General features: G+C 42.3%; 1 protein-coding gene across 13 annotated transcripts; it reads left to right on the top strand.

Moving 5' to 3' along the window:
* VEZF1 (vascular endothelial zinc finger 1) lies at positions 1 to 27721 on the top strand. Of its 13 annotated transcripts, none has more exons than XM_083714579.1 (9): positions 1 to 485; positions 13144 to 13841; positions 14501 to 14564; positions 16972 to 17155; positions 19009 to 19050; positions 20473 to 20625; positions 24233 to 24271; positions 25176 to 25220; positions 25915 to 27721. In XM_083714579.1, exons 1-9 carry the CDS (start codon positions 453 to 455, stop codon positions 26340 to 26342), a joined length of 1686 nt encoding a protein of 561 aa, XP_083570705.1. In that variant the 5' UTR covers positions 1 to 452; the 3' UTR covers positions 26343 to 27721. The 13 variants fall into 13 exon arrangements, with proteins under 13 accessions (XP_083570705.1, XP_083570700.1, XP_083570707.1 ...); XM_083714574.1 differs by having other exon boundaries at positions 13144 to 13862; XM_083714578.1 differs by lacking the exon at positions 1 to 485 and adding an exon at positions 7161 to 13040.
* Positions 27722 to 27817: the final 96 nt, after the last annotated feature.

The following is a 27817-nucleotide window of genomic DNA, read 5'->3' as shown; positions in this document are numbered from 1 at the left end:
AGCGGAAGCGCGGCCGCTGTGGCGCTGCCATGTTGAGCAGCCTCCTCCTCTCCACCTCCTCCTCCTCCTCCTCCGCCGCCGCCGCCGCAGCAGCCCCAGCCGCCGCCGCTTGTGCTTTGTTGTCGGCTCCATGTAGTTGGGGGCCCGGGGGAGGGAGGAGGGGAGGGGGGCGGGCGGGGGAGAGAGAGAGAGAGAGAGAGAGAGAGAGGAGAAAAAAAAAGAGAGGGAGAGGGAGGCGAGCAGGCAGGAAGAGCGAGCGGGCGCTGTGAGGAGCCGCAAAAAGACCAGGCCGCCGGGCCTGAGGAGAGAGAGAGAGGGAGGCACCATTTATATATATATCTATATCTTATAACTCTTATCTATCTATATACAGAAGGCACTATTTTTTATTTTTTTTAAAAACATATATATAACCTTCCGTATTCCCGGCTGCCGCCGCCGCTTCCAAAGCCATGGAAGCCAATTGGACCGCGTTCCTCTTTCAGGTGAGGGGAGAAAAGACGACCACCCTCTTCAAAAACCAACCCCCCCCCCGCACCGCGCGCGCACTTCTGAAAAGCCCCCCCCTCCTTAAATGTCCCCGCCTCTCCCTCCCCCAACCCCCCCTCCCTCCCGCCCGCCCGCGCTTGCCTGCCTCCCCCCCCCCGCACAAGGCACCCCGCGCAACCCTCCCCGCCAGGCCCTGATTCTTCTTGCAAAGGGCCGGCTCGCTCTGTCAGCAGCAGCGGCGGCGGGCGACCCCCCCCTGCCAGAATAGCCGCGCGCGAGGGGGGGCGGAATAGCGGGAGGGAGGGAGGGAGGGAGGAGAATGTAGCTGCTCTCTACGGCGCTGTGGGAGGCCGGCTATAGCGCGCTCGCTCTCCCTCTTTCTCTCTTTTCTCCTCTCTCCCGCACCCCCCCCCCCGCAGCCGCCTGCGTCCGAAATAGCAGCCCCGCCACTACCGAAAAACAAACACAAACCTGTTTTGCGGAGGTGGCTTCCTCTTCCCCCCCAATACTTTGCTGGCTGGTGTTTTTTTGTGTGTGTGTCCATTTTTCCTTCCCAAAGAAGAAGGAATTCGAGCTCTCTCTTTTTTTAATTTGGGGAGTGGTGGCTGCCCTCCGCTCTCCCGTCTACTCATCGTATTTGCTCAGATATTGGTGGCCGACGTTTCTTTTTTTTAAGGGGGCCATCCAGTGTTTTCTCCCCCACCCATTGATCTCGAGTCCTCTCCCCCCCCCCCCCATTTTGGGCTCATATCGGTGGCTTTTAAGGGGAACAAAACCTGTTCCCATATATATTATTGTGCTTCTTGGTGCTTCTGTGCTTTTTCTCATCTTGTGCTCAAGTATCCGTGCTCCTTTATATGTTAAACTCCTTGACACATTAGTTTTTCTTTCTCCCCACCCCACCGGATTTTTCTACTGATAAATATGTGTTTGTGTGCTCTTAGTTCTTTTTTATGTTCTAATTGTTTACGATTTTAATTAATCTCCCCTCCCCTCTCCTCACTTGCATTTTCAGCTGCTGCATTCTTTGGCTCCCCCCAGTTCTTTTGGACTCATTTCCTAATTTTCCCTCTTTCCTCCATGAGCTTTTCGGTGCACTCTCCCTTTCTCCTTCCCTTGCCACCACATTTTCTGCTGCATTCTTTATTCCAACTCCCTCCAGTTCTTTAGGATGTTTAACTAACTGCCTGCTATGAGATTTTTCTGTACATTTGTTCTTCTCTCCCCTCAACTCTTTTTGTATTTTTCATCCCGTCCCCACCCCGTGTTTAATTGGGAATCTTAAATTATTTTTCTCTCCTCACTCCCACAATGGAAAATAGGATTTTCTGCATACTTTTCATTCACTTCAATCTCCTCTACATCTTGTGTTTTTGAGCTGCTTATTTTTCTCCCTCAATACCTCTGCTGCTTTGGGACTCCTTAACTAATCCTTACCATGTCCTCTCTACCCCCTCTAAAGATTCTGGATACCTTTTATTCCCCAGGCTCCTAGTAGTTTTTGGTCTGCGTTATTTCTCTTGTCCCAAGATACTTTTGCTGCCTTTTATTATTAAAAATAAGTGCTGGCTCCCTCCCCCTTGCCCCATTTATTTTGCTTTTATGTTTTCTTTGGTGCTTTATTTGCATTTATCCCCCCCTTTTACTCCCATCATCGGCACTTTCCCTTTAGGCTTTTAAGGTGCAATAGGGCCTTATGTGTGGATGTGTGTGTTCTGAAACTAAGGCTACTCTGGAATTTCTTACTTTGTAAGTTGCTGCTACTTTGGCTGCCCTTAACCCCAGCATGTTACCTTTAACTGTTCCCTCTCTTTTTTTAACCATGTTTTTGGTGGTGCCAATTTCACTGATTTTTTCATTCTTTTTCTGTCCTGCAAATCATTGATCTTTTGCCCCTCCTTACTTTGGCTTGTGGAATTCTGTATTCCTCCCTTCTTTGCCCTCTTCTGTTGTTTTCCAGTTTTGAACTGAGCTACTAATTCTTGTTCCCCAAACAATTATGCTCTTCCACCTTTTGCAACTTTGTCCTCCTATTTTTACTACTTTTTTTTGCCCTCATACTTTTCTATCTGCTGTGCCTCCTGGTTCCTTCTCCCTCTTTCTGTTCCCTCTATCTTTTTTCTTTGTCCCCCCCCCCCTCAGTTTTTACCATGTACTTTTAAAGCATATTTTTTCTTTAAAGATTTATCACTTTCTCCAGTTTGTCCTGTTTCCTCTCTCTTTTTTCTAAAGATGTGTATTCAAATGTTTCATTTCCTCTTAGCCCATTCTTCAAAAAATTGTCACTTTCTCTACCCTTTTGTTCTGCTCTCCTACTTTAAATTACTATTCTCTTCTCCCTTCTCCCTTTTTCTGTTTCCTCTCTGTTACTCTGTCACATAAAGCCCTTCTACTTACCCCCTGGGTTTTTACTATTCTTCTGTTAGGAAAGTAGTCCACTGTCTCCTGAAAATTATTTGTAAGTGGTTCTTTGGAAAAGTCTTAAGGACAAATTATATTGGGATATAGGGCAGGAATCCCCTTACCTGCATGTGGAATCAAATACTGGGCTTCTTTGAGGAGAGACCATGTTGATAATGTAGCTGGAATTTGTTGACTTAATAAGAAAATGTTGGGACAAACCATCTGGGGTGGGGGCAGGATATGTTCAGGTCCTAATCAATTTACTAGTCTGCAGTTTTGATTTCAAAGAATACTTGCCCATGATAATTTTCGAGGGATTGCTCTCTAAAACCAGGGCCTGAGTGAATGATGAACATGTCTTCTATTAAGCAGCTCTCCTTGCTTAAACCCCTTTGAAAAACAAAACTCCCATTAACTGCTTTTTCTTAAAAAAGATGCCAGAATAATGTAGTCAAAATGATGCCTTATAGCCTACAACTTGAGTCACTTAAAAGCATTAATATTCTGTAAGGAATGCAGCATGCCAAGCTAAAGGTAAAGGTAAAGGTACCCCTGCCCGTACGGGCCAGTCTTGACAGACTCTGGGGTTGTGCGCCCATCTCACTCAAGAGGCCAGGGGTCAGCGCTGTCCGGAGACACTTCCGGGTCACGTGGCCAGCGTGACAAAGCTGCATCTGGCGAGCCAGAGCCGCACACGGAAACGCCGTTTACCTTCCCGCTGGTAAGCGGTCCCTATTTATCTACTTGCACCCGGAGGTGCTTTCGAACTGCTAGGTTGGCAGGCGCTGGGACCGAGCAGCGGGAGCGCACCCCGCCGCAGGGATTCGAACCGCCGACCTTTTGATCGGCAAGTCCTAGGCGCTGAGGCTTTAACCCACAGCGCCACCTGCGTCCCAAGCTACTTCCTCCTTAAATCTACAATCCAAGTGAGAATCTAGATTACAAACCATTCCCCTTTTTTAGCTTAGAAAAAGTAAACTAATTACAATACCTCTTCTCCCCCTCTTTCTTGAAGGTAAAATAATCCTCTCTGCAAATTACAAGTCTGCGTCATTTTCCCACTGAGTCTTCTGTTCTCTTTAAAATACAAAGCATGACTCCAGTTTGAAAACATGAAGCGAAGGAATAAATCTGAGGCAAATGCACTGCAGTCTTTCTCTTCTAAAGGAAAATAGTCACCCAAGTACAAAGATGAGTCATTCGCTTAGGTGCCCAGTCTTTGGATGCAGGCTTAAAAAATCCTCTTGAAAACAGAATCTGTTTGAGCTTATGATAACTAAGAGCTCTTGTGTGACTTTTATCTTTGAATACAAGGAATGAAATGTTTTACCATAGGCAGATTCTAGCAGTGATACATCTGCAGTCCAATGATGGGTTTGATTATTTTCCCTGTTTAGAGATTTGAACATTGTTAATCTCCTTAGTGAATCATAGGTTATAAGATACATTTTTTTCTTCTCTTTACCAACCTCTACTCCCTTGGCTTCTTTCCATAATAACCACTTGAAGGAATGATTATTGTGAAAATATATGTTAGGACCTTAATGGCTGTCTCACAGTTATATTTGTACTTCACTTGGCTTTTACTGCATAGCTAAATAAGTTGGTACAGTATTTCAGAGTTGCGGTACAAATTAATCATATAAGGAGGTCAACTTCATAAAAATATGCTAATGTCAATTAGTATGCATGATGGATTTCCCCCCACTTTTTAAAGGTTTTTGATCTTGTTCATGTGTTGAAAATGTCCTGCTCTGAAGCAAGGTTGAGGTTTTAAGTCTGAGTAACTTTTGCCTACACACCAGTGTCTGAGCTTATGTATATGTTAAAGCAGATTTTATAGCTGCCTAGGACGTACACGTTGCATGTTTAATATTGGGGGAAAGATAACCCATCTAATAATGCAACCAAGGTATGACTCACTTATGCTAATTGGTTGCTCTGACATCAAGGCTTCAGTGCAAAAAAACTTTGCTTCTGGCAATGAAAGTTCACAATGCCAATCCTTCCACCCTGGGTCTTGAAACTGTTTTGTTTTCTATCACAGAAACCACAGTAATAGAAAGAAAATCATAAGCTGTTGATTTGAATCCCAGGCTAAATAAAAACTACACTGCAAGTGAATGAAAATGACTTAACAAAAGATAGTCAAATGCTCATGCCCTCATTTACCATTTAGCCTCTGATCCTTTTTTAGAAGGCCTTAATGCAAGAGATCATTAGGAATCACAGAAACCATTGTTTTTGGCAGAAACGGGACATTGATTTAGCAGTTTCAGCAACTCTTAGCAAGGTGAGATACCCAGGTCTTAAAGTACATATCCTTGTTCAAATTACTTTTATAGCAGAAAGCTTTATGAGTATATAGAACCTAGTCTCCCTCAGACTTTCACGTTCCCCCTTGCCTGGTGGGGCTGCAAAGAAGAGTTTGGAAGCTTCCACTTCAATTTCAGATAAACCACAGTTTAGTCTATTATCCGAACCCTAAAACTTACTGGTGATTAGTGAAAGCATGGCAGCCTCTTTTAACTATGGTTTGAAATTAGACTGTTTCTATTAACCATAGTAAAATAATTCAGTATTTCAAGATGTAGACAAAATGGCAAGTTGCTGGTAATAAAAGAGGGCCTAAATGTCTTCTCATGGTTGCATGGCGGTTGGGGAGAAGAGTGTGCAAGTCCAGAGAGAAGCTAAGCTTGTTCTAATGATGCTAAACCATAGTTTCTTGCTGGGTCCACACAAACCCAAAAGCTTTAAAAGGCTCTTATTAAAGTGTGGTTTCTTGAATCTTGTTTGAAGGATTTGTGTTCCATTTTGAACTGATATGTTTGTGCCTTGATAATGTGATTTAGGTTAGGTGCCTTGGGCCAAATCTTTCCCTTCCATTATTTTTTATTGGTACCTCAGTTACCAACAGAGGTAAAGGGAAGGGCATGGAAGCAGATGTAGGAGCTGTGCTAATCAATAACAGGCTACTTTGATAGAGGTGGCTATGGCCCTGGCCCCCTGCTGAGAACTGCTTGCAGGCTGCCATCGTAGATAATGTGTGCAGTGTATTAAAATATGTAAAAACTTTGTATGAAGATAATTGGGCTCCGAATGCTTACTGTCTTCAGTTTTTTTGTGTAGAGCCTGCAGGGAAATAAACATACAGTAAAAGAGTTAAAGCTTGTCTGAGTTGGGTTTCCAGTGGTTGCATCCTTGGCTGCAATTGTTTTACGGGATCATTATGATATTTTAGTTGAAATCTTGATGAAAAGTGGAACCTTGTGTTGGGTTCACGCTCTGGTCATCCAGCCTCCAATCCCTGCTATATTAAAGATGCCTGTGAGCTATTCTAACAGGCTCAAGAGCCTTTCTGGGGCAAAAAAGGTTCTGTGCAATTCATACAAAATTGGGCACTCACATTACCTAGCCTTGGAAAGTACCCCCCCCCCCCCGCCGCCGCCAAAGAACAACACAGTGCCATTTATCTTCAGTGAGCAATCATTTCAAAGGTGGCTGTTGGAAAAAGGTTGCAGCCCTTTTTGGTCTCAATAAACTCTCAGATGCTACATCTGACAGATGAACTTGCATAGACTTTTTTCTTTTTTTCTTTTGGAGGGATGTGCTACTGATCGTGAATTAGTAATTAGTGACTTGCATGTTCTGTTTTATGCTTTGCTGATTTTATTGTATTGTTGTGGGTGGCTTTTATTGAATTTTGGGGTTGTAATATTTTAATTCTATGTCGGCTACAGAAGTACATTTCCTAGGTAAATAAGTGAAATAAATAAATGTTAAAAACAAACCTGACAGCAACAGCTAACTTCATAATAATGGGAGGCTGGACTCTCCTAAGCCCATCTTTTCAGCTTGGAATATAGTGGAGGACTCTGTAAGGACAGAAATGTCTCCTCTTCCAGCCTTGCTGAAAGTGGCCACAGGTGCTATCTAATTTCCAAACCATGTGCAGATGGAGTAGAGAATGGCAGAAAGGTGAACAGGGAAGCTGAAATATTTGGGAACTTCTCTTGTCACTTCCTGCACTCTGTGCCTGGTGGGATACTTATAATGGCTTGTGGACATGATGCAAAACCATGTTGTGGGTGATCCGCTGGCTGTTCCTTGTATATGAGGTGGGTTAGCTGGTTTAAGTCAGACTATCTCAAGTGAAAATATATGGTTGAAATTGTGCAATTCATGAGAGGGTTGCATGTTGTTTAGACTTTGTTTTCCTCTGAAATAAGCTATCCAGGTGTTTCAGAAACAGCCTATGCTATCCAGAGAGCCCAGTTGTCACAAGGCTCGTGCAGGCCTCTAGTGTGAGCATAACATGGCCTGGATTTACTCACTCAGCATGCCTTGCAAGTCTCCTTAAGCTATTTCTAGTAGCAAAAGTTTGTGAAAGGCTTTGTTTTTCACTTTAGTACTTGATGGAGTGCCTCTAGACATGAACTGCAGAGGGAACTGCGGAGGTTCTTTCAAAACATGGTTGTTTAACTCAGCTTCAATAAGGTCTGTCTTCAAATGAAGAACCATTTCAACGCTGGATTCTGATTCAGACTAAAAATGTATGACTAATTTTGGTTAATCCCAACTATTGAAAAGCAAATGACAGTGTAACTCATACAGCGTGAAAGGAAACAAGCCTCAATTTTTTTCTTACCTCTATAGACAAAATTAAATAAACTGTACTGGTAACAATTAATTTGGCCAGTTGAAGAGAACCTATAGGGTCTGATTCCAGTAGGAGCATGAGTACAGGCAAACTGTTCATTCCTGGGAAATGACATAGCGTGTACAGTTGTCTTTCTCTGCAGTCATTCAGGGTCAACTTGTACTCTGGCAAGTTTTAAGAAGTCTCTGCTTGAATTCTCCCCAGTCCTATACAGTGAGACCCATTTATGGTTTTAAAATACTTTTCTTTGAAAGCGAGCTTAGTACAACTTAGATTTGTTAAGGTTGCCAAATCTTACATAGTACCCCTAGATAACACTCGAGTATGGCTGGAATCCACCCCACGCCCCTTCTTAAGCAGAGTCATGGAATACTTGGACAACTGTGTACATGGGATCTCTTTTGTCTTCATGCTGGGCAAGTGAGTTTCAAAACTGGGATACAGCTAGCACCTATTCTCACATCTCCCTTGGTTTATTACTTTTTTTTGATACAGAGCACTGTCAAAGGCTCTCATTACCATAAATGCCAAGAAACAGGGCCATGCATACATTCCTTAAGCACAGGTTAGCATGCGTTTGAAAAGTTGCTCATCTGAGAATATTCCTCTTGTGAGCTCTTTTTATTTTTTAACATTGCAAAGTGAGAAACCCAACCAAATGTCATGTCCTCTCCTACCTTTGCTCCCTCTATAGAAGTGTGGTTCAGCTAGAACTATTCCCTTTGTCCCAGCTTGTTTGTGCTCTCCATGGCATCCAGGTGATATGGTTTGCAGGCCATAGCCCCATTATGGATTTAGAAGTGAAGCCTCTTGGGTTGTCACCAGATCCTTGATATTTGCTGATCTAAAATCTATTCCCCAAGGAGCTGCTGACAGAATAAGTAGTACATCTCTTATTTTCACCTGTCTTCAGCCTGGAATGCCTTAGTCATTGTGTTACTAAATATATACATGTCAGAAGGTGTGAGTTCCCAGTACATGCTCCTTGTGTTTTGTTCCAGCATGGACAAGTTATTACAAGTACAACTGACTTGGTTGTACTGTCTGTCTGGCGGGCTCATGGTTGGCTTTCAGAAGCAGCCTTCCTGTCAGTGGACTGGTGTCGACAGTTGTGTTATCCCCCATGTAATGTATCCACAATCTAATAGAGCAGACTGGGCATTATAATTGTATTTGTAACTTGTATTTAACCAAATAGGCTGTCATTAAGATAGGGATCATGTAATATGTTGAGCAGCATGGCATACACCCAGTCATTAGCTGCAAGAATTGCTCCCCTCAGGAATTAAAAAAATGGTTTGCTGAAACGTGCACCTTACTATATCCGCCTGATGAACGCCTGTATTTAGAAAGCAAGTGGCTTATCTTCCTTTTGGGGAAATTACTGTGGGTGGGATTATATAACTCTAATGTCCATTTACCTCAGTTCTTATGTTGAGGATTTGCTCCTGTGTTTACAGTGGGAAAGAATAGCATAGTAAAAAGGTGGAAACTTCAGTGGTTTTGCAGGTGACATTGCTATTTAAGTTGGCCAGCAATTTACTTTAAGAACACACTCCTGGTGGTTTAACAATGGCAACAACAAAATATCTGCTTCCCCCATTATATGGCTGAAATGAAGAAAGCTAGGAGTAGGGGAGGGGATCTTTTTGTGGAAGGACTGAAAGTTCTGTCAGTTGTTGTACTGTATTAAAAACAAGTTATTGGGTTTAGAATGTTTTAATTCTAAGTGTGTCTTTTGTTCTGGTTGGAGGATTTGGGGTTTTAGTAAAAAAGAAAAGAAAAAGGAGATCCTGCATGTCTTAAGTCTGCCTACCTATATTCTAGGAGTATGCTTGGTTCAAGCAGGTTTAGTGATGAAGTCGAATAGTCAATACAGTGGTACATTGGGTTACAAACACTTTGGGTTATAGGCTCTGCTAACCCGGAAGTAGTACCTCGGGTTAAGAACTTTACCTCAGAGTGAGAACAGAAATCGTGCAGTGGCTGCACAGCTGCAGTGGGAGGCCCCATTAGCTAAAGTGGTACCTTAGGTTAAGATTGGTTTCAGGTTAAGAACGGACCTCCAGAATGAATTAAGTACGTAACCAGAGGTACTACTGGAGTGATAATAAACGTAAGGCATAACCTCATGGTCCAAGTATTTGTTCCTCCAGCCCAGTGCAGCCTGCTCTAACAGGCAGCTGCTCTCCAGAAATTCAGGCAGACATCTTTCCCATCACAAGTTGCCTGAGATTTTACTTGGCAATGCTAAAAATTGAACTAGATACCCTCTGCAATGCAAAGCTTGTGGTCTGCAACTCTCTCTCTTTTCTGGGTTCCTTGGAAATTTCCTGGAATCTTCTGCAACCCATAGCCATTCCTTAGCACTTAAGTCAAAATGGGAAAAGTCCACTGAAGAGATAAAGTTTGAAAACCCTGTTGTTGTTTGTTTGTTTGTTTGTTTGTTTGTTTGTTTGTTTGTTTGTTTGTTATATCACTTTTCATCACAAAAGAGTAACCCAAAGCAATTTACAAAAACTGTGGCAGTCTGAGTGGGCAGTCTACATGAGACTCTCTGGGTCAGACCAATTATATGCAAATCTGTTCTCCTAAACTCAGTGGAACTTATTTTCAGTAAGTATTTGAGAACAGTGACCTAAAAAAAAATATGTTTTAGCTGCAATTTTCAATCCTTACTGCCTATTTTCTATTATTTAGGATGACTTGCTCTTTAAAAAAAGTTCAATTCATCAAAAGTCAGTCTGCATAAATATACTTCCCAATAATCAGCAATAAGAGAAACTGTTTTATTAATATTTTGAAACAGTTCAAGACGCGTGACAAAATAAAATGGGTTCTGTAGTGAATTTTACTACTGCTGAGTTGCACTGAGCTTGCCTTCTGCTTTAACTTTATTTCTAGCCTGAAGGATAGTGCAAGTCCTAAATGCTGTAGTCAGTGCATTGGTAACCTTGATGCTGGATAACTAACACACACTGTGTAGGGTCTGCCCTTGGGCCTGGTTCAGAAGCTTCAGCTGGTGCAGAATGCTATGACTACATTGCTGATGGAGGCATCTGGCTGACAGCATGTTATGCCAAACCAGGTTCAATGTCTTTGTATTGATTCACAAAGTTCTGAACAACTTAGGTCCAGGCTACTTTAGGGACCACCTGAACCCTTATATCCCAGCTCAGTCACTTCAGTCATCTGCTGGAATGATAGAATCATAGAATTGTAGAGTTGGAAGGGACCCCAAGGGTCATTAGTGCAACCGCCTGCAATGCAGGAATTTCAACTACAGCATCCATGACAGGTGGCCATTCAACCTCTGCTTAAAAACCTCCAATGAAAGAGAGTCCACAACCTCCTGAGGGAGTCTGTTCCACTGTAAAACAGCTTTTACTGTCAGAAAGATGTTCCTGATGTGTCACCAACTATGTTGGTGAGGTTCATTTGACAAGAAACAAAGCCTTTAGTGGCACCAGCCCAGTATTCTGGAATGCTCTGCCAAAAGAGATTCAGCAGGCTCCTTCAGTTTCAAACTTTAAATGCCTGCTGAAAACTTTCCTATTCCATCAGGCTTATGTAGGCAGTTACGAATACATCTTTCCACAATAGTTAGCTGATCTTGATTTTAACTTTTTGTATGCTTTTTATTGCATTGTTTTACATTCAGTTGTTTTAAACAGCTCTGATATACTTTTATGAATAAAGTAGAATATACCTGCTGGGAACAAAAGGATCAATATTACTTTCCTTTCTCTTGGATATGTTTGTCCCTTCAGGTGCTAGATGGACCAATACCCCACTTTCCAAGTAAGATTGGCTCCTACAATTAAAATCCATACAAAATCCACCCCCAGTTGATAACGTACAAAAATGTGACTTTGGGCTGAGTAAGTACAGTTGTATTAAGTAACAGGTGAGGCGGACCAAACATTACTTGTTATTCCTGGCCTGTTAGCCAGTTGAGGATCAACATTCTGATCCCATTGGTGGCTGTGTGGGTGGCTTTCTTAATGGAGCATGGATTAGGATTTTGATGTCTTGGGAGGAGTATTGGAAGACTTTGGAATTTTGACATTCCCAGCACTTTTGGCAAATGATCATTAATGAGATGAAAGCACACTACAGTACAGTCATACGTTGGATCTTGAACACCTTGGCTCCCGAACAAATCGGCTCCTGAACGATTGAAACCCGGAAGTGAGTGTTCCGGTTTTTGAACGATTTTCAGAAGCCAGATGTCCAGCGCGGTTTCCGTGGCTTTTGGTTGGCTGCAGGAGCTTTCTTCAGCCAATCGGAAGCCACACTTTGATTTCCGAATGTTTTGGAAGTTGAACAGACTTCTGGAATGGATTCTGTTCGACTTCCAAGGTACGACTGTATATAGTATACAGCCCTCTTGGCCTTCCTCTCAGCTGCAGAGCACAAGGGAGTTAGTCAGAAGTGGAGCCCTGACTAGCTGTTTCTGTAGGCTCTCCTGCTCTATACATGTTCTGTGGTGGTTCATACTCTTAGCTTTCCCTCAAACCCGGAGGTTTGATACTGGTTGCTACTTAAAACGCATACAGTAAACAAAAGCAAATGCCTAAACCAGTACTTAAACTGCACTCTTCCATTTATTAGCCTGAGGGTGGGGAACCTTTGGCCCATCTATAGGCAATTTTGAGCAAGCCACACCTACTTGTCAATCACCTGTTTTAGTATTAAAAGCTCTATCAGCTGATCAGCAGAGCTTCAAAGCACTGCACAGCACTTTGAAATCCCGATTATCAGTAGATATCTGTGCATCACAGCACTGCAATGTCATTTGCAATGTCAGATGATTGATAGATGAGCAGCCCCCACATGTCACATTCAGCCCATGGGGGTGGGTTGGGGAGCTACGGATCCAATTTCCCACTCCTGCACTAGCTATAGCAAGTTTCCAGTACTTCATATAAAGAAGAACTGCCTTGAACTGCCTTCACCTGCTTCCTAAAAATGGAAAATGACAAGTTTAGGTGGATCTCCTGGAGGAGGTAATTCTCTAAAAGGTGTGCCACAAACTGCTGGCTGGCTGTACATGAGAACAAGATTCATTTGTTAAGACAGGTTTCTTGCTTACAGTGTCAAAAATTTGAAAGCACATTGACTGACTGATGACTTGAAAATGAAACAACTTTAGTCAGGCCTGTGGTAAAACTTGTCCCTTCTGTTTGCTCAGTCTGCATAACTTGCTTCCATTTCTTGTGTCGGGCTTCCTAACTCTTGCTAATGTGGGGGGGAGGGGCGAGGAAATTAAAAACCTGAATTTTGGTGGTGGTAGTATTAATTAGCAAGGTAAGATATGTACAGATTTGCTTTCAGCATTCTCTGTGTGCAGCTTGAATCCTTTTGTTGCTTTGTGTGTGCACAGTCCTAATGTTAAGTGCCATTTGAACATTAGGAGCTGGGGCCCCTCAAATCTGTTCCAGTGAAGGGCAGCTCTTGCCTTCCAAATTAAACCCTACCAGATTAGGTAATGCGTGGAATTTACCATCTCAACAGGTTTCTGAGCAGTCTTCCCTTATCAAAGCTAAGTGGTGCGTTTGTAAGTTACAAATTAATATTTCTGTTTTTAGGCACACGAAGCATCGCATCACCAACAGCAGGCAGCACAGAACAGTTTGCTGCCACTCCTGAGCTCTGCTGTTGAGCCCCCCGACCAGAAACCAATTTTACCATTACCAATAACACAGAAACCTCAGCCCCCACCGGAAACGCTAAAAGATACCATAGTCGGGATTAAAAAGGAGAAACCGAAAACCTCCTTTGTGTGCACATACTGCAGCAAGGCCTTCAGGGACAGCTACCATTTGAGGCGCCATGAATCCTGCCACACAGGGATAAAGTTAGTGTCACGGCCAAAGAAAGCTCCTGCAACGATGGTGCCCCTAATCTCAACCATCGCAGGTGACAACAACCGGTCAACGCTGGTTTCGACCATCGCAGGTATCCTCTCAACTGTCACTACGTCTTCCTCCGCCACCAACCCAAGCAGCAGTGCTGGTGCCACGGCCATGCCGGTGACGCAGACGGCAAAGAAGCCCAGTAAGCCTGTCAAAAAGAACCATGCCTGTGAGATGTGTGGCAAGGCCTTCCGTGATGTCTACCACCTCAACAGGCACAAGCTGTCCCACTCAGATGAGAAGCCTTTTGAATGCCCAATTTGCAATCAGCGTTTCAAAAGGAAGGACCGCATGACCTATCACGTGAGGTCTCATGAGGGTGGCATCACCAAACCCTACACCTGTGGTGTTTGTGGAAAAGGCTTTTCGAGGTACCATGTAGAAAATCCCAGGCGAGCTCAAGTATTGGATTTTCATTCCGTGTTCGCGCGGGGGGGTGGGGGTGGGAAGGGGCCGTGAGGAAAGTGAGTGTGGGAGGTGGGGTGGGGTGGGGGAGGGGACAGTAACCCTTCTTGGGTCTTAAAATCTGAATCTAAAGGCAATTTTGCAAGTGATAGGACATGCTGCCTGTGAGTTTAAAACAAAAATCATTTATGTTGGTCTGCATTGGACCTTGCATGAGCAGGCCGTGGATGGAGATCTTAAAACAACTCTTTTTTATACAGACCAGGAAGAGTAACAATCCAGCAGTATTGGGGAAGCAGAGATTCTGTTTAATTGGATGATCTCCAGTTCTAATAGCTAGTAGATCTTTCTCTTAAAAAGAGAAGTATACCAATGGGGTATACCCCATTTATACCGCTGGGGGGGGTGTTATTTTTTTTCTAGGCAGACCTGCAAATAATCACAGGCAAGCCATGTGACCTCTTTGAGGAATGCACTTAGAATGCTGCTTATAGGGAAGTATGGATTTGAAAGATTTGGGTGGTTGGTTAATTGTTTATTGTGGAGGATGTTGGGTTTTATAAATGACCTACACTGTGTTATGTGTAACAATGTGTTCTCTTTGTGTCTACTTTTTTCTTTACAGGCCTGATCACTTAAGTTGTCATGTTAAACACGTTCATTCCACAGAGAGGCCCTTCAAATGCCAAGTAAGGGGTTTGGTGATCTGCAGTGCTAAATTTATTTGCTGTCTGCTAAACTGCTTCACACAAGAGTTTGGATTTGGATGTCATAGGGGCTCTTTGAATTGGAAATAATGGCACATGAGAACCAGATTGGGTCGCATTATGGATCCTTGGAATCTTACCTTTAGGCTGCATCAATAGGGCTTCACCTTGCTTTAGAGCACTCTTTCAGCTTATCTCCATGAGGCGACTTTGGCTAAGTGCTGAAATGGCCCAGAATACTTTTTATAGCGTAGGTGAAAAAGCACAAGGGAGAGAGAAACTCCCGCTTCTGGTAGTAGCTTCCTTGATCTTGGGCTGACTTTGGTAGCCAGCCCAAAGTGTTGGGTCATGTCTGTGCCATTATGCTAAGCTTGGCATGTCACAAAAGAGCACTGTAAGTTCAAGGTGGATCTCTTCCCCTTTCCCAACTTCAGAGCATGAACTTAATAAATTCACCAAAGCAAGGACACTTAACTGTCATAAGAGAAAGTGAAAGAACCATAACTCAGTAGTGAAGCATCTTCCTTAAATTTAGAAAGTCCCAAATTCAATCTCTGGCATTTCCAGGTATGGCAGATGAATCAATGCTCTCTCTTAGTAGAAGACAGCTTCCTATGTTCCTAATCTGTGGACCATTGTTAGGGGTGTTAGGTCCATAGACTGTCTGCATGGGCCCCAACCATTCCAGTGTCTATACGAGGTGTATATGGGTGTGAGTGCATTTTAATACTGTCATTGTAAGCTGCTTAGATAACTCTTGTTCTTCAACATGAATGCATGTACATAATTGCATATAATGAGTGAATAAAGTGTGTAGCTATGTTTACCTGGCTGAATGTACATGCTCCAGATGTTCTTGATAGAAGCATGAATGTATTTGAGCAGGACTGTACAAGTGGATTACTTGAGTGTCTTGTTTTGCTGTCTTAAACATGTTAACTTCACTGTTTCCTTCAGTGGAATGGAAAATGTCCTCCATCCTGAGACCATATCTAGTCTTAGTTCAGTAAGCACATTCTAAGGCATTTTCAGCAAATATTGCCACTTCTAGCCCCAGTATTGAAAACAATTTCTTGTGACAAAAGGTAGCTAGGAACCAAAGACAGACTTGCAAATATCTGTTTGCAAACAGGAATCTCCTTCAGCTGACTGCATAATTAAGCTTTTGTAAACTGAAAGAATAGTTGTGTTCTTTTTTCCCACTTGCAACTCGTCACTGTGCCATAAATGACAACCTGCATGCATATGTAGGCAGACTAGACTTTTTGTATTGGCTAATAACTTGTCAACTAGTTTATGAGGTTGAGCTTAAAGGCAAGCAAAATGGCTAAGTTGATTGAACAGTTGGCTGTTCTTCTATCTTGCTTCATCTGTGCAAGACTGAGCTTGTTCTCCGTGACTCAGCTATGGCCAGCTAGTGCTTTGAGTTAAAAGGAATGACTCTTCATGCTTTGTGCTTAGTTTTTGTCTTGACTTTTATTTAACTAAATGTAACTGAACAGTGGAAAAATCATAAGCAGGAGTGTTGGCAGAAAACAATACAAGAGACCACCTGTGTGTGTATTCCTAGCATTTATAAGCCCCATGGCAGTTTGGTATGCGAGACTGTCTTGCTATCAAAACACAAAAGTCCCACTTTTGTCCTCTTTAAGTATTACTCAGCTCTATGACATGAGTGTGCTGTTCAGTGTTTGGATAATGGGTGCATCAGTTAAGAGATGGTTGGAACCATAGTTGGTATCCAGTTCATAGAATTCCAGAATGTATTTATATTGGTCTTTTATCGGCTGCATCTTCATACTGCCTTCATACTAACCAGCTGCAAAAGCTTACTTCGATGGCTAAGCATGTTAGGCCTGGTAGATGTGCTAAAACTCCCAAACCACTCATAGTTGAGTGGCATTATATGCACACACAGATTCTTTCCAGAAAGGAGAGGAAGGATTCTAGCCTATATTGCAAATAATTTGTGTGCAGGAGGATTCAGTCATGATACTCTCCCCTGCTGTCTTCTCATTCTGGGCAGTCTAAAGTTGTGCAGTTCAGATACAGGTTTACAATTTTACTTGTGTTTTAACAAATTAAGTGTTGCATCCCATTTACACATACTCTGATCGATATGACTACTGGGGTGGGGTGGGGTGGGGAGCAGCCACACTGCTTCGGCTACAAATGAAAGGGGTCTTCCTTCACTGTGTATACTTACGGGGAGGAATACTGCTATGCTTTAATTGCAAGTCAGAAGGGTTTGAACTAAATCTCAAATTTCAGTTCCTCCTTTGTGGGGTGTAAGGACTGATGGTGTATTAATAATAATAATAATATACCTAAAATTAGCATTCATTGGAGTAAGGGTACCTGCCCAAACCTTCTGTTTCCTTCCATGTAGACTTGCACGGCTGCCTTTGCCACCAAAGACAGGCTGCGGACACACATGGTGCGCCATGAAGGAAAGGTGTCATGTAACATCTGTGGTAAACTTCTGAGCGCGGCATATATTACCAGCCACTTAAAGACTCATGGGCAAAGCCAAAGTATCAACTGTAATACCTGTAAACAAGGCATCAATAAAAGTAAGTGGACACCCCCTTTTTTCAAAACAGTCTTTCAACGTACTCTTTAGCATCAGCTAGATGTAGTGTATGTGTGGCATGTTTAAAATATAAAATACATGATGTAGCTCAGGCATAGGCAAACTCAGCCCTCCAGATGTTTTTTGGGACTACAACTCCCATCACCCCTAGCTAACAGGACCAGTGGTCAGGGATGATGGGAGTTGTAGTCCCCCCAAAAAATCTGGAGGGCCAAGTTTGCCTATGCCTGCTGTAGCTTATGTGAGAAATGACGGGGAATTGTAGTCAAACAAATGAGACTTGCAAGGAAAGGAATTTCTGTATTACACTGGAGTTTGCACCAATTTTTCTTTCCTTACCTCAGTCGATCTCAAATGTTGCCAGGCCTTACCCAAAGCCCTTTGAAGTCTGTGGAAAGTATCCCATTGATTTTAGCAGGCCCTGAATTGTCGCTTCAAAGTGCTTGGCATGCCAGAGCTGATGACTAAACAAGTTTTTTTAAACAAAGCATTCATCCTGATGGAGTTTTTAGGGCACTGAAGATAAATCTTGGTTGTTGCAGCTGAAATGCCCAGTCATGTTTAGCAGTGCAGATAATGAAGACATTTCCTCCTCTAAAATAGCTACATAAGAATGGAATTTTCAGTGGATCGTAAAGGAGTTAGGGGTCCAGCAGCTCATTTCAGTTCCTCCTTCGAAGGATTTCCATAACACACCAAACGTTTTCATTTTTGTTCCTTCAGTTCTCTGTGAAAAAGCTTGAAGGCACGTATTAGCTATGGGGAAAGCAAGATAAGAAATTTATAGGATCAAATTGTTCATCACATAATAGGTTTTGATGTCTTTGTCAGAATCTGCTAATCCAAACATAGGTTTATAAATAACAACGTGTGGTGAGTAAGGATGGACAGGAGTTGTTATGAATTTTAAGTCACTTTCAAGATTTGGCCTATACATGCAGTAGAATGAGAAGGTAGAGATCTGAAGTGGTACAGTAGGCTGTGCCACCTCATTGAGTGGCATTTTTGAATGCTAGTTAAAAATAAATAACACTTCAGGCAGAAAACTGGCACAACAAGGATAGGCTGCAGTAGATCCATCTCCCTGATGTTATTTGGTAGAGGGGGTTATTTGCAGAGAAAGTTTTACTTTCAGTACTAAAAGACCTCCCATCTTCTACCTGTTGTCTAAAAGTAGTAAGTCCAGTCTACCAGCTCAGAAATCTTTTGCCTCATTCTATTGCACATGTAGCTGAGACACGACTAATAAGATGTGGGCTAGTAACTTTCATAGGTTTATGAGTATGGCTGCCTAAAAACTAATAAACCTACAAAATAAGTGATAACCTACCAAATTGAAGGAAAATAATTATGTGTGTTGTTGCCCAGTCTCCTCAGATACTAGAGGCAAGAGTCGGTCATGGATTAGCAGTGTGGAAGAAAGGTTTCTGTATTGCCCTTCCTCATAACTCCTGTTCTTCCCCAATAACTTCAAAAGGGTTGCTTCAGAATATATACTTTTATTTGTGATACAGTTGCAACAATCCAGTAAGGATTGATTCAGACTTAGCTAGTGGTCAGCTCCAAGGCTTGGCAGGGGGACTTGAACCAAGTTTTCCCATCTTCAAACTGTAGCCTGTACTCACCACATAGGCTCTGTTGCTTTCCCCTTGTACAGCAGCCTTCCTTTGCCTGTGTCTCCCCCATTCTTTCACCTTCTCTCTTTGTCGCCTACCCCTTTCCACATTGTGCCTTTCCACATTGTGAGTGCAAAAGAAGTCTTTTGGTGGAGATAAATGGTGTCTTGTGTTAAATTATGCAAAGTCGCTTCACTCACATTCCTCTTAATTGCAGAATTTGGGTTTTTCAAGCAAGAAAATCTGCACCTCCCTGCTTGTGAGTAGCAATTGTCTAAAATTGATATTGTTAGTGGTATTAGGCTGGAAATGCATGATGCAGTAACTGATAACCTGCTTTTATTAAGATACTAAGTTTTTTGTTGATATGGACTTCTTTGCATGTTAAACTATGACTTAACACAAATGAGCAACTACTGTACAAATCAGAGCTGCGCCCCTCTTCTTTGCTGTGCCGGAAGGACACAAACCAAGTGTTGGCTTCAGTCTTATGTGCACCCAGGGCCCTTGATTGGTTCCTCTCCAAACAAGTCACAAGTATAATCCAAAGAAGATATTCCTTGTTCTTATTTGTTTGAGAGAAACAAGCCACAGTTGCTGATCTGCATGCAACACTAAACTAGTCTTTGTTTGTGTTTGTTTTCTTCTGGCTTTGCGAAAGAGAGGAGGTGGGACAGGTGCAGTTTGAGCAGCATGCACTAGCACACCTGTTTATTCCTAGTAAGCCATAGTTGCTTAACTCTTGCTTGCCATTATGTATGAACCAGGCTACTGAGAGTTGTTGTATCTAACTAAGGCCTACTCAGAGAGGACCCATTGAAACCGGTGCTCCTAAATTAGCCATGTTCATTAACATCATTGGGTCTACTCCGAGTAGGACTAGCTTTGGATACCACCCTGAGCCCTTGTACAAGCCATGGTGGCATAGGTTTCCAGTTTCCCCCATAAATGATTCCAGCCAATCTGTCCTGCAGTGCAGTCTGTCAGTGCAGCTAGGCCACCTTCCATCCATCTGCTTTATCCACAACTAGGGTCACTGTATAAGGAAAAGCTGCACACACTTGGCCACTGTGCATACACTTTAGTCTGACTTAGAAGTGGTCATTTTGACACATTATGGAACTCCCTGTTGGCAGAGACAGTATACCTGCAGTTGCTACGTGTTCGGAAAGCAGCTGAGTCTCTTCCAGTGGGAAGGTCTGTTAAAACTCATTTGTTCTTGCTCTTAATCACAAGGACTTAAGGAGGGTAACATCCACTCTGTATAAAGTAGACAGGTCAGTGTCCCTTAAAGAACTCCTGATCTAAGATGAACAAATTGGACCTATGAAATGAGAGGCAGTGGTTGGCTATGTTTTTCCCAGTCATTTCAGCAGCACACTTAAAGGTGAGGGTTTGGTCTCCTAGTTCTTCTCCAATCTGTTAAATGGCTGGGTTTGAAGCTTTATACAGCTGTCCTAGCAGAGGTGATGTTGGAAGTGTTAAATTATTTGCACACAACTGCTTCTGTTCAAAATCATGAAGGGATAGTTTTATGGAAAAGCTAATGCAAATCTTCGAAAACCCAAATCCACTTTCCTCAAGAGTTGCCAAACTTCAACAAAATTATTCCTTTTGATGAAAACTCTAACATGCATCTGTATATATGTGTCTCTCTTAAAAAAATATTTGGCTGGAATAGCATGCATGAACGAAGAGAGTAACAACCAGAAGCAGCAGCAACAGCAGCAGCAGCAGCAACAGCAGCAGCCACAACAGCATGTCACAAACTGGCCTGGAAAACAGGTAGAGACCCTGAGATTATGGGAAGAAGCTGTTAAAGCAAGGAAGAAAGGTAAAAATCTATGCCCTTAGAATGTTCTTAAGTGATGCTATTGATGATAGATCACATTCACAATAACACTTGTGTCATGGCAGCAGCCACTAGATAATCTGGCATTCCCTCCTGCCATTGCCAATCAGACTCACAATAGGTCCTTACCGCTTAATCACCTCAAGCAATTGCCCAATTATGAGAGCCAGGCTGGGAGGCATTAGTCCTATTATGTGTTAGCAAGTCACCTGTCAGCGTGGTCTGCTGCTTAAATAAAAAATGTGAGCTCTTGCTCTAGTGTTAAGAATCGAGGACATATAGAAAACTTTGATTTAAAACCTTTTATGGCAATTTCTTTTGTAAAGCTATGAACTCTAGTGATGGAATTAAGACCAGTCAGAGGCATACTAAAAAGAAAAAAGAAGTTACACGTCCTTCATCGGAGAACTAGTTTCTGGGTTCCCCATGGAGAATTCTCCACAACTTTGGAAAGCCAGAGAAGTTAAATTGGTATAAAGCCACAGTGTATATATTCTCAATTTTGATGTCAGGTTGCTCTAAGTTGGCTAGGAAGGCATCTGGCCTAGGTTTCTTGACCTTGTTACCAATCTCATCCCACTTGCTTTTTATTCCCATCTTGTCTTTCACTTGACATTTTAACAACTTTCTGTTGCTTTCTTGTGTGATTAGTTGCAAAACAACAAAAAGTGGTATGTTCTCTTCTTGCCAGGGTGACTCCAAGACCTGCTGTAGGCTGAGCTGGTCACTCAGTTGCCTTTTTTGTAGCTCATTTTTGTCTTAACTTTATAACGCACACAAGTAAGCCAAGGAAGTGTTGGCTGACCATTGGAGGATAATGACATAACTCATCTAATGGAGTCTAAGTTACTAATTCTTCTCCACACTTGAGCTTCTAATGGCGGCCCTTTTGTTTCAGATACATTTTTTTCTTAAAATAGTATGAAAAGTACACTTCCCTTTCTATTCTGTGTCTTGCGGTGGTTTCCATACAAGGAAGTAGCAGTGACCTAATGGAGTGAAAATCAGTGCCAGATTTTAAAAATCATTGTTTAAATGTAGGTAATAGTGGCCTAGTTTGCACATATGTTAAGTCATGGCTTGTTAAACCATGATTTGTTGGCTTGTCTGATCCCCTGTCCAGCAGCTTAACTATGGTTTGTTAATTGCCAAGAAACCATATTCTGAAGCCATAGTTTGCTGGCTAAGTTTTGTTTTGACAATGTTTTGACATTGAGTGCAAATCCAGCACCTTTCCTTAACCATGGTTTGTTCAGTCACTGCAACCTAGATGCTTGCCAAGCTACAAAGACAGAAGGCAAGTGTAGCTAGGGGAAAAAATCAAACTCTTGAGAAGGAAGCCATATTTTGTTAGATTGCCTGTGGAACAACTCTTGGTTTGTTAGCCAAACGAGGGTTTTGGGTTATGGGTGAACTAGGCCAGTATAATATATACATGGTTTTTTTTGCATGAATAGAAGCTACAGAACAACTCTTGGTTACAGGTCCACTTTGATATTTCTCCTTCCATCCACACTAACTTTTTCAACTGTTGTTGATCAGTGTACTTCCTTAAAGAACGTTACTGTAGTAGAAGTCTTGCAGATAATGGTCATATGGCAATGTCCAGTTTTTATTAGGATTAATGAGTATATTGTTATCCTTATTATCTGGATTTTTGTGTTGTACACCAAAGAAATCTGGCAATTATAACAAACCATCCAGGTGTTCCTCTTGCATTATTCTGCTTTCAGAGTTGAGATTTTCAGGGCAAAGAATGATACAGTAGATTCCATAATTATAATTTCTGGGCCACTAGAACACACTCTGACACACACTAGTCTTACCATGCTTTCTTCTAATTTCCCTTTGAAAAAGCTAAGACTTCTTGGGATGCTGAATCCTGAACACTAAATCCCACTCTTTCTAGTGAAAGATGTAGCAATATTTAATCTTATAATCCTGTTCCTCCAATGGCAGCATGCACGGCTTCATGCTAATTTGGCTTCACAGATAAATTGAGAATGCAACTGGTTCAAGGTTATTACTCAATTTTATGATTGACTAGGGATTTGAACCTGGGTTCCCCAATGCAAATCCAGGTTGCTTATGTATACGATCCTGACATGCTCTTAATGCTTAATGCATAGAGTCTTCCTTAGGACCCAGAGTTTCCCTTCCTTCCCAAAAAAAGGTGTGTTGAAGTGAACTCTAGTTCTTCAATAACTGATGTCATATTTTAGCCCCACCAATCACCTGCATTTCTTTCTTGTGTTGCCATTTGCTCCTTCATCTTCCTCTGGTGCTTATGGTGGCTGCTGGCATCTTAATTTTCATTGCCCTATTTTTTATGAACTGTGCATGCACACAGTACCAGGGAACTTGGGGATGGAGATACTGTTCTTAGAGTTGTAGCTGGGTGGGGACCTGTGGAATGCTGAACTCTCCATAGGGTACAAAGACTGAACTGGGAGAGAAGCCCCCGCAACCTAGGAACAGGGATGGTTTGGCAACTTGGTGGAAGCTGAGCCTGCAATTACATTAATGGCCAATTTTCTTGGGCAAGAAGCAGAAGGCGTTGGCCATTCCTTAAGGCAGTTTTAACCATTGATTGTTGGAAGACAGAGTTTTCACACATGATGTAGACCGAGCATTTTTATACCTCAGAATGCAAGAAAAGGGAATGTCAAGAAAAGAAACCATTCAAATAATTTTTGCCTGGTAACTAAAGGGCTGTGGAGATAGCCTGAGAAAGGATGGTCAGAGTGCGAGTGGAAAGTACTTTAGTCTTAATCGATTCTGAATCACTTGCAAAAAAGGAACAAAAGTTGCATTCCATTGAGAAGTGGAATCCATTGGCTCTGCTGCAGAAACACCAGTCACAGCACAAAGCAGCCCAGTGAACAAACAGAAAGATCTGACTTCAGGATGCATCCTGCCTTGGCTTCTTGGGACACAAGTCAGGATGTGCTCATCCCAGGGGTACCAGGAAGCCTGGATGCCCTACTTGTGTTTGCTTCTTTTTCTCTTGCACTGTTAAAGTCTGGGTGCTCCTTAACTCATTTTCTCTTGTGATGGCAAGTTACATTGGTGCACACTGAATTATTGGCACCTAGGTTCCAACAGTTATAAATGCAGGGCAGTATTGTGCATGCACAGTATCCTAAGGAATGTGATGGTCAGGACTGGAGTGCTGGCAGCTTCTGTATGCAATAGGTGGCAGATCAGGGCACGATGAGAGGCTGTAGGTCAGTTGAAAAAACCCATGCTCCACAGGTGGCAGGTGGCAGATTCAACCCATGGCATCTTAAGTTTAAAAAATCTCAAATTTGCTGAGCTTGAAAAGTCCCCTGGTTCTCTGTAGACTTTGTATGCAGCTGCTAGTAAGAGTAGATAGTACTGGGATAGATTTTTGCCTCACAGTTTGAGAGCCTATGTTGGCTGGGAACACTTGGCTTTGGTTAGAAAATTTAAAGTTAGACATGACAGTTTCATGCTCGTGTGTAAATGCAGCCGCCTCTGTTATACTAGAGAGTAGGGGGAAACTAGAGAAATGTCATTGAATGGCTTAATTGCAACACCTTTCCTCCACCTCCAATTTTGATTGCAGAAAGTCAACAGACACTGAGGCCAACTTCAGTCAAGCAAGGTAGGGTCAGATACATTTATATAGCTTGTATGGTAAGACCAGACCCTTGACTCTCTTAGAATCTGATTCCCCAGATACAGTTCCTCCACGTTTGTGGGCTATAAGGCGGCAGTTTCCAGACTCTGACAATAACACTAGCTCCCTGTCACTAAGAACTAAGCACCCTGGGGAATTGTATAGGGGATAGAGCCCTTTCTACCCAACCATCTTTTGCCCCTGCCAGTCTTTTCTTAATCTCACTCTCCCTAGTTGTGCAGTATGAGGCCCGCCTTTTGAAGGGTGGGATACAGTCTGTCTGTTGTACAGCAGAGCAATAGCATGGCACAACCAAGGCTTCATGCAAGTTGCTACCTGAAAGAGATTCTGGCTATATGGCTTTGATGCACTAGCAAGTATGTGAACAACTTTATGCCTTGGCTTTATGCCTGGAGCTTGCTTAAGTTGAGGTTTCCAAGAGCAGTTAGCTGTTTTTATGCCATAACTAGAGGAGTTAGTTGCACATCGTTTTCTCCCTCCCCCCACCCCCCCGTATGTGAGCATAAGTGTTCTATGGCTAGCCAGCAGGTGGTGCTGATATACTAGAGGTATTTACCTCTACCATGTATGCTTCCTGCATATTCTCCGCACACAGTTAGCCCCAAGGGTCCTTCTGGTGTACAGCGTAAGCCTAACTCTTTCTCAAAATTCTAAAGGAAACATTGGTGTGTAACTTTTAGCCAACCTGAAAAGCTATGTGACCAGTGGGGTTTGATGCACACACCTTACTGACTAGGGTGTTGTAGTAATTTAGTAAGAAGTTACACTTACTAAATTATTCCGCCAACTGTGGTTTAAATTGATCTTAAGCAGGTGAAACCAGCTTTATGTATTGGTCCCTAATAATGACTTTTTAAAACCTTCACAGAATGTCAGTACAACTTTGAGAAGGCTATAGAGTACGTACCATTCGGTATGTACACTCTCCTCTACTTATAATGTTCCTCATGAGAGGATTTTCTGCTAATACTGTGCTGTTTTTATGAACAACTCCCCCTTTTATATTTTAAAAAACAACTTTCGAAGGAAATGTATTTAATTCAGATGAATTGCATGATTGAAGTTAACCTAGGCTGTAGAATTAATTGTATTTAATGGTCTTATTCCCAAGTTGATGCTGTTTGAGGATACTTAACTGTTGCAGAGAGAGAACTGAGAATTTGTTGACTGCCATTAGTTTTCTAAAAAAAAATCCAGTGGTTTTGCCAGATTACCAGGAAACCTGAGAATAACCGCAGGTTGATGGTTAATTTGTTGGCCTGCAAGCACTCCATAGCCATTGGCTGAGCTGCTGTGAGGGGATCAAAACATTCTCGCTGCTCAGGAGTGAACTGTCAGCAATGAGGGCCTGGAGCTGGAAGGGACCATGTGTTGCAATGGGAAGGGATACTTAGAGGTGGAGGGCTGGCTTTGCAATAGTACAGGTATGAACCCACAAAAAATTGCAGTAAGGTTTATGTAATGGACTAGCCGTCCATTATTTAATGGACCCTTCTAAGGACTGCCATGCCAGGGGTTCAGAGTCTTCTCTGGGGTGTCTTTAATTTTAATGTTTAGGAAAAACAACAACCTTTGGTCTCTTTTTATATCTCTTTCTTGTTTTTTAGAAGCTGCTAACCTGTGCCAAACGTCCACTGCTGCCACTACGCCTGTGACTCTTTCTACTCCCTTCAATATAACTTCCTCAGTGGCATCTGGGACCATCACCAACCCAGTCACAGTGGCTGCTGCAATGAACATGAGAAGCCCAGTCAATGTATCAAGCGCAGTTAACATCTCCAGCCCGATGAGCCTAGGCCACCCTGTCACCATTACCAGTCCGTTGTCTATGACCTCTCCGTTAACACTCACCACACCTGTTAATTTACCAACTTCAGTAACTGCTCCAGTGAACATAGCACATCCGGTCACTATAACCTCACCCATGAACCTCCCGACGCCAATGACATTAGCTGGCCCATTAAATATAGCAATGAGGCCAGTGGAGAGCATGCCTTTCCTTCCCCAGGCATTGCCAACCTCTCCCCCATGGTAAAAACAAGCAAACAAAAACTCACAGCAGTATTAAAAAGAGGAATGAAAAGCAAGTCCTTACCAGCAATTATATTTTTGTTTCGTTTGTTTTTGTTTCGTTTTAGTTAGCAGCGGTAATGAAACCAGGCTAATTCAGCTGGGGCAAAAATAATAATAATCATGCACCGTTTTTAAAAATGGAAAACTATTATAGTGTCTCTGTTTAGTTAGCTGGCTGTTGATCTTTATTACTGGACCACATTTGTTTCCTTCAAGCTGGCAGTGATGTTGGAAGAGGAACAGATCGGAGTTGAATCCAGTCATTTTTTTAAAAAAAATAAATAAATCAGCATTGCTGATAGCCCTGGAAATTGCGAATGAAGAAACAGTTTTAATCTAATGAAGAAACGGTTTTAACCTGAACACTAGAAGGCTTAAGAAAGGCCCTCCATATTATCATAGGATGGAGATGGATCACTTGCCAGCTCGTGTCCCTCTGATTCAGAACGTAGTGTTTGTAGTGTTGTTTTTTTAAGTAAATGCATTACATGGTCCTTTTTTTGTTTTGTTTAAGAAAATGCATTTTGAGTAATTATGCATTTTACCTTTTGGGAATATGATAATTTCAGGCCGAATTCCCTATGGGAAAAGTGATACCAGCTCTGATATGCAAAGCATATGGTAACTTATCATTCTACCTGCAACATATACATAACTAGGGATTGTGACCTGATATTTGGAGATGTAAATACTACGAGACATATTACCCTAAGGGAATATAACATCATATTCAACATTAAAAAGGAGGAAAAAAAACTGTTCAATATTTGGCAAGGAACAGCTGTGGCTGGTGGAAGAGGATTTGAAACCTACACAAGCATGGTCTCTGCTCAAAACCCAGTTGGGACTCTTTCGGAAGAGAAAATAATGGGCTTTGGAACACAGAAAAACAATGCTTTAAGCTAGAAGACTGTGGAGATGCTGGGGTATGATGTATGTATGCCCCCCATTCTCCCAATCAGAACCTGCTGACTGTTGACAAAGGAGAGCAGGTGTTGTTCACTAGAAGTTTTTTGTCTTATATTATAAAATGATATACAGTTTTTATTCTAACCACTAACTAGTTAGGATGCCCCTTCAGGACAAGCCAAGTGTGCATCTTATTGTTTTGTGTTCTTTTCTTTTTTTAAAGCCCCTTTCTTCCCTTCTCCTTAATCAAGTGTTGTGCAGATCTCTTCAACTTTGTAAATATTTGCAGGAGAAACCCCCCCCCCCAATCATTTTTACTTTTAGTTAATTGTGTTAACCCATAGTTATCAATTTGTGGGGGGTTTCCCAGTAACTATCTGACCTATCCAGTGAAGGAGAAATGCCCCTTTCCCCCACCTGATGGTCTCATTTTCTTTTTTTTAAATACAGCTACACGTTTCTTTCAACTTTTTTTATCTGTACTTAAAAAGTAGGATGGAAAATCTAGGGAAGAGGTTACTTTTTTAG

The sequence above is a fragment of the Podarcis gaigeae genome, assembly GCF_964106915.1.
Source record: "Podarcis gaigeae genome assembly, chromosome: 15".
NCBI lineage: Eukaryota > Metazoa > Chordata > Lepidosauria > Squamata > Lacertidae > Podarcis > Podarcis gaigeae.
This window is presented reverse-complemented; position numbering and strand designations above follow the sequence as displayed.

Coding starts and splice junctions, on each gene's coding strand:
- VEZF1 (XM_083714574.1), top strand. CDS start 453: ATGGAAGCCAATTGGACCGCGTTCCTCTTTCAG. Junction 486..13,143: donor GGACCGCGTTCCTCTTTCAG/GTGAGGGGAGAA, acceptor TTCTGTTTTTAG/GCACACGAAGCATCGCATCA. Junction 13,863..14,500: donor TACCATGTAGAAAATCCCAG/GCGAGCTCAAGT, acceptor TTTTCTTTACAG/GCCTGATCACTTAAGTTGTC.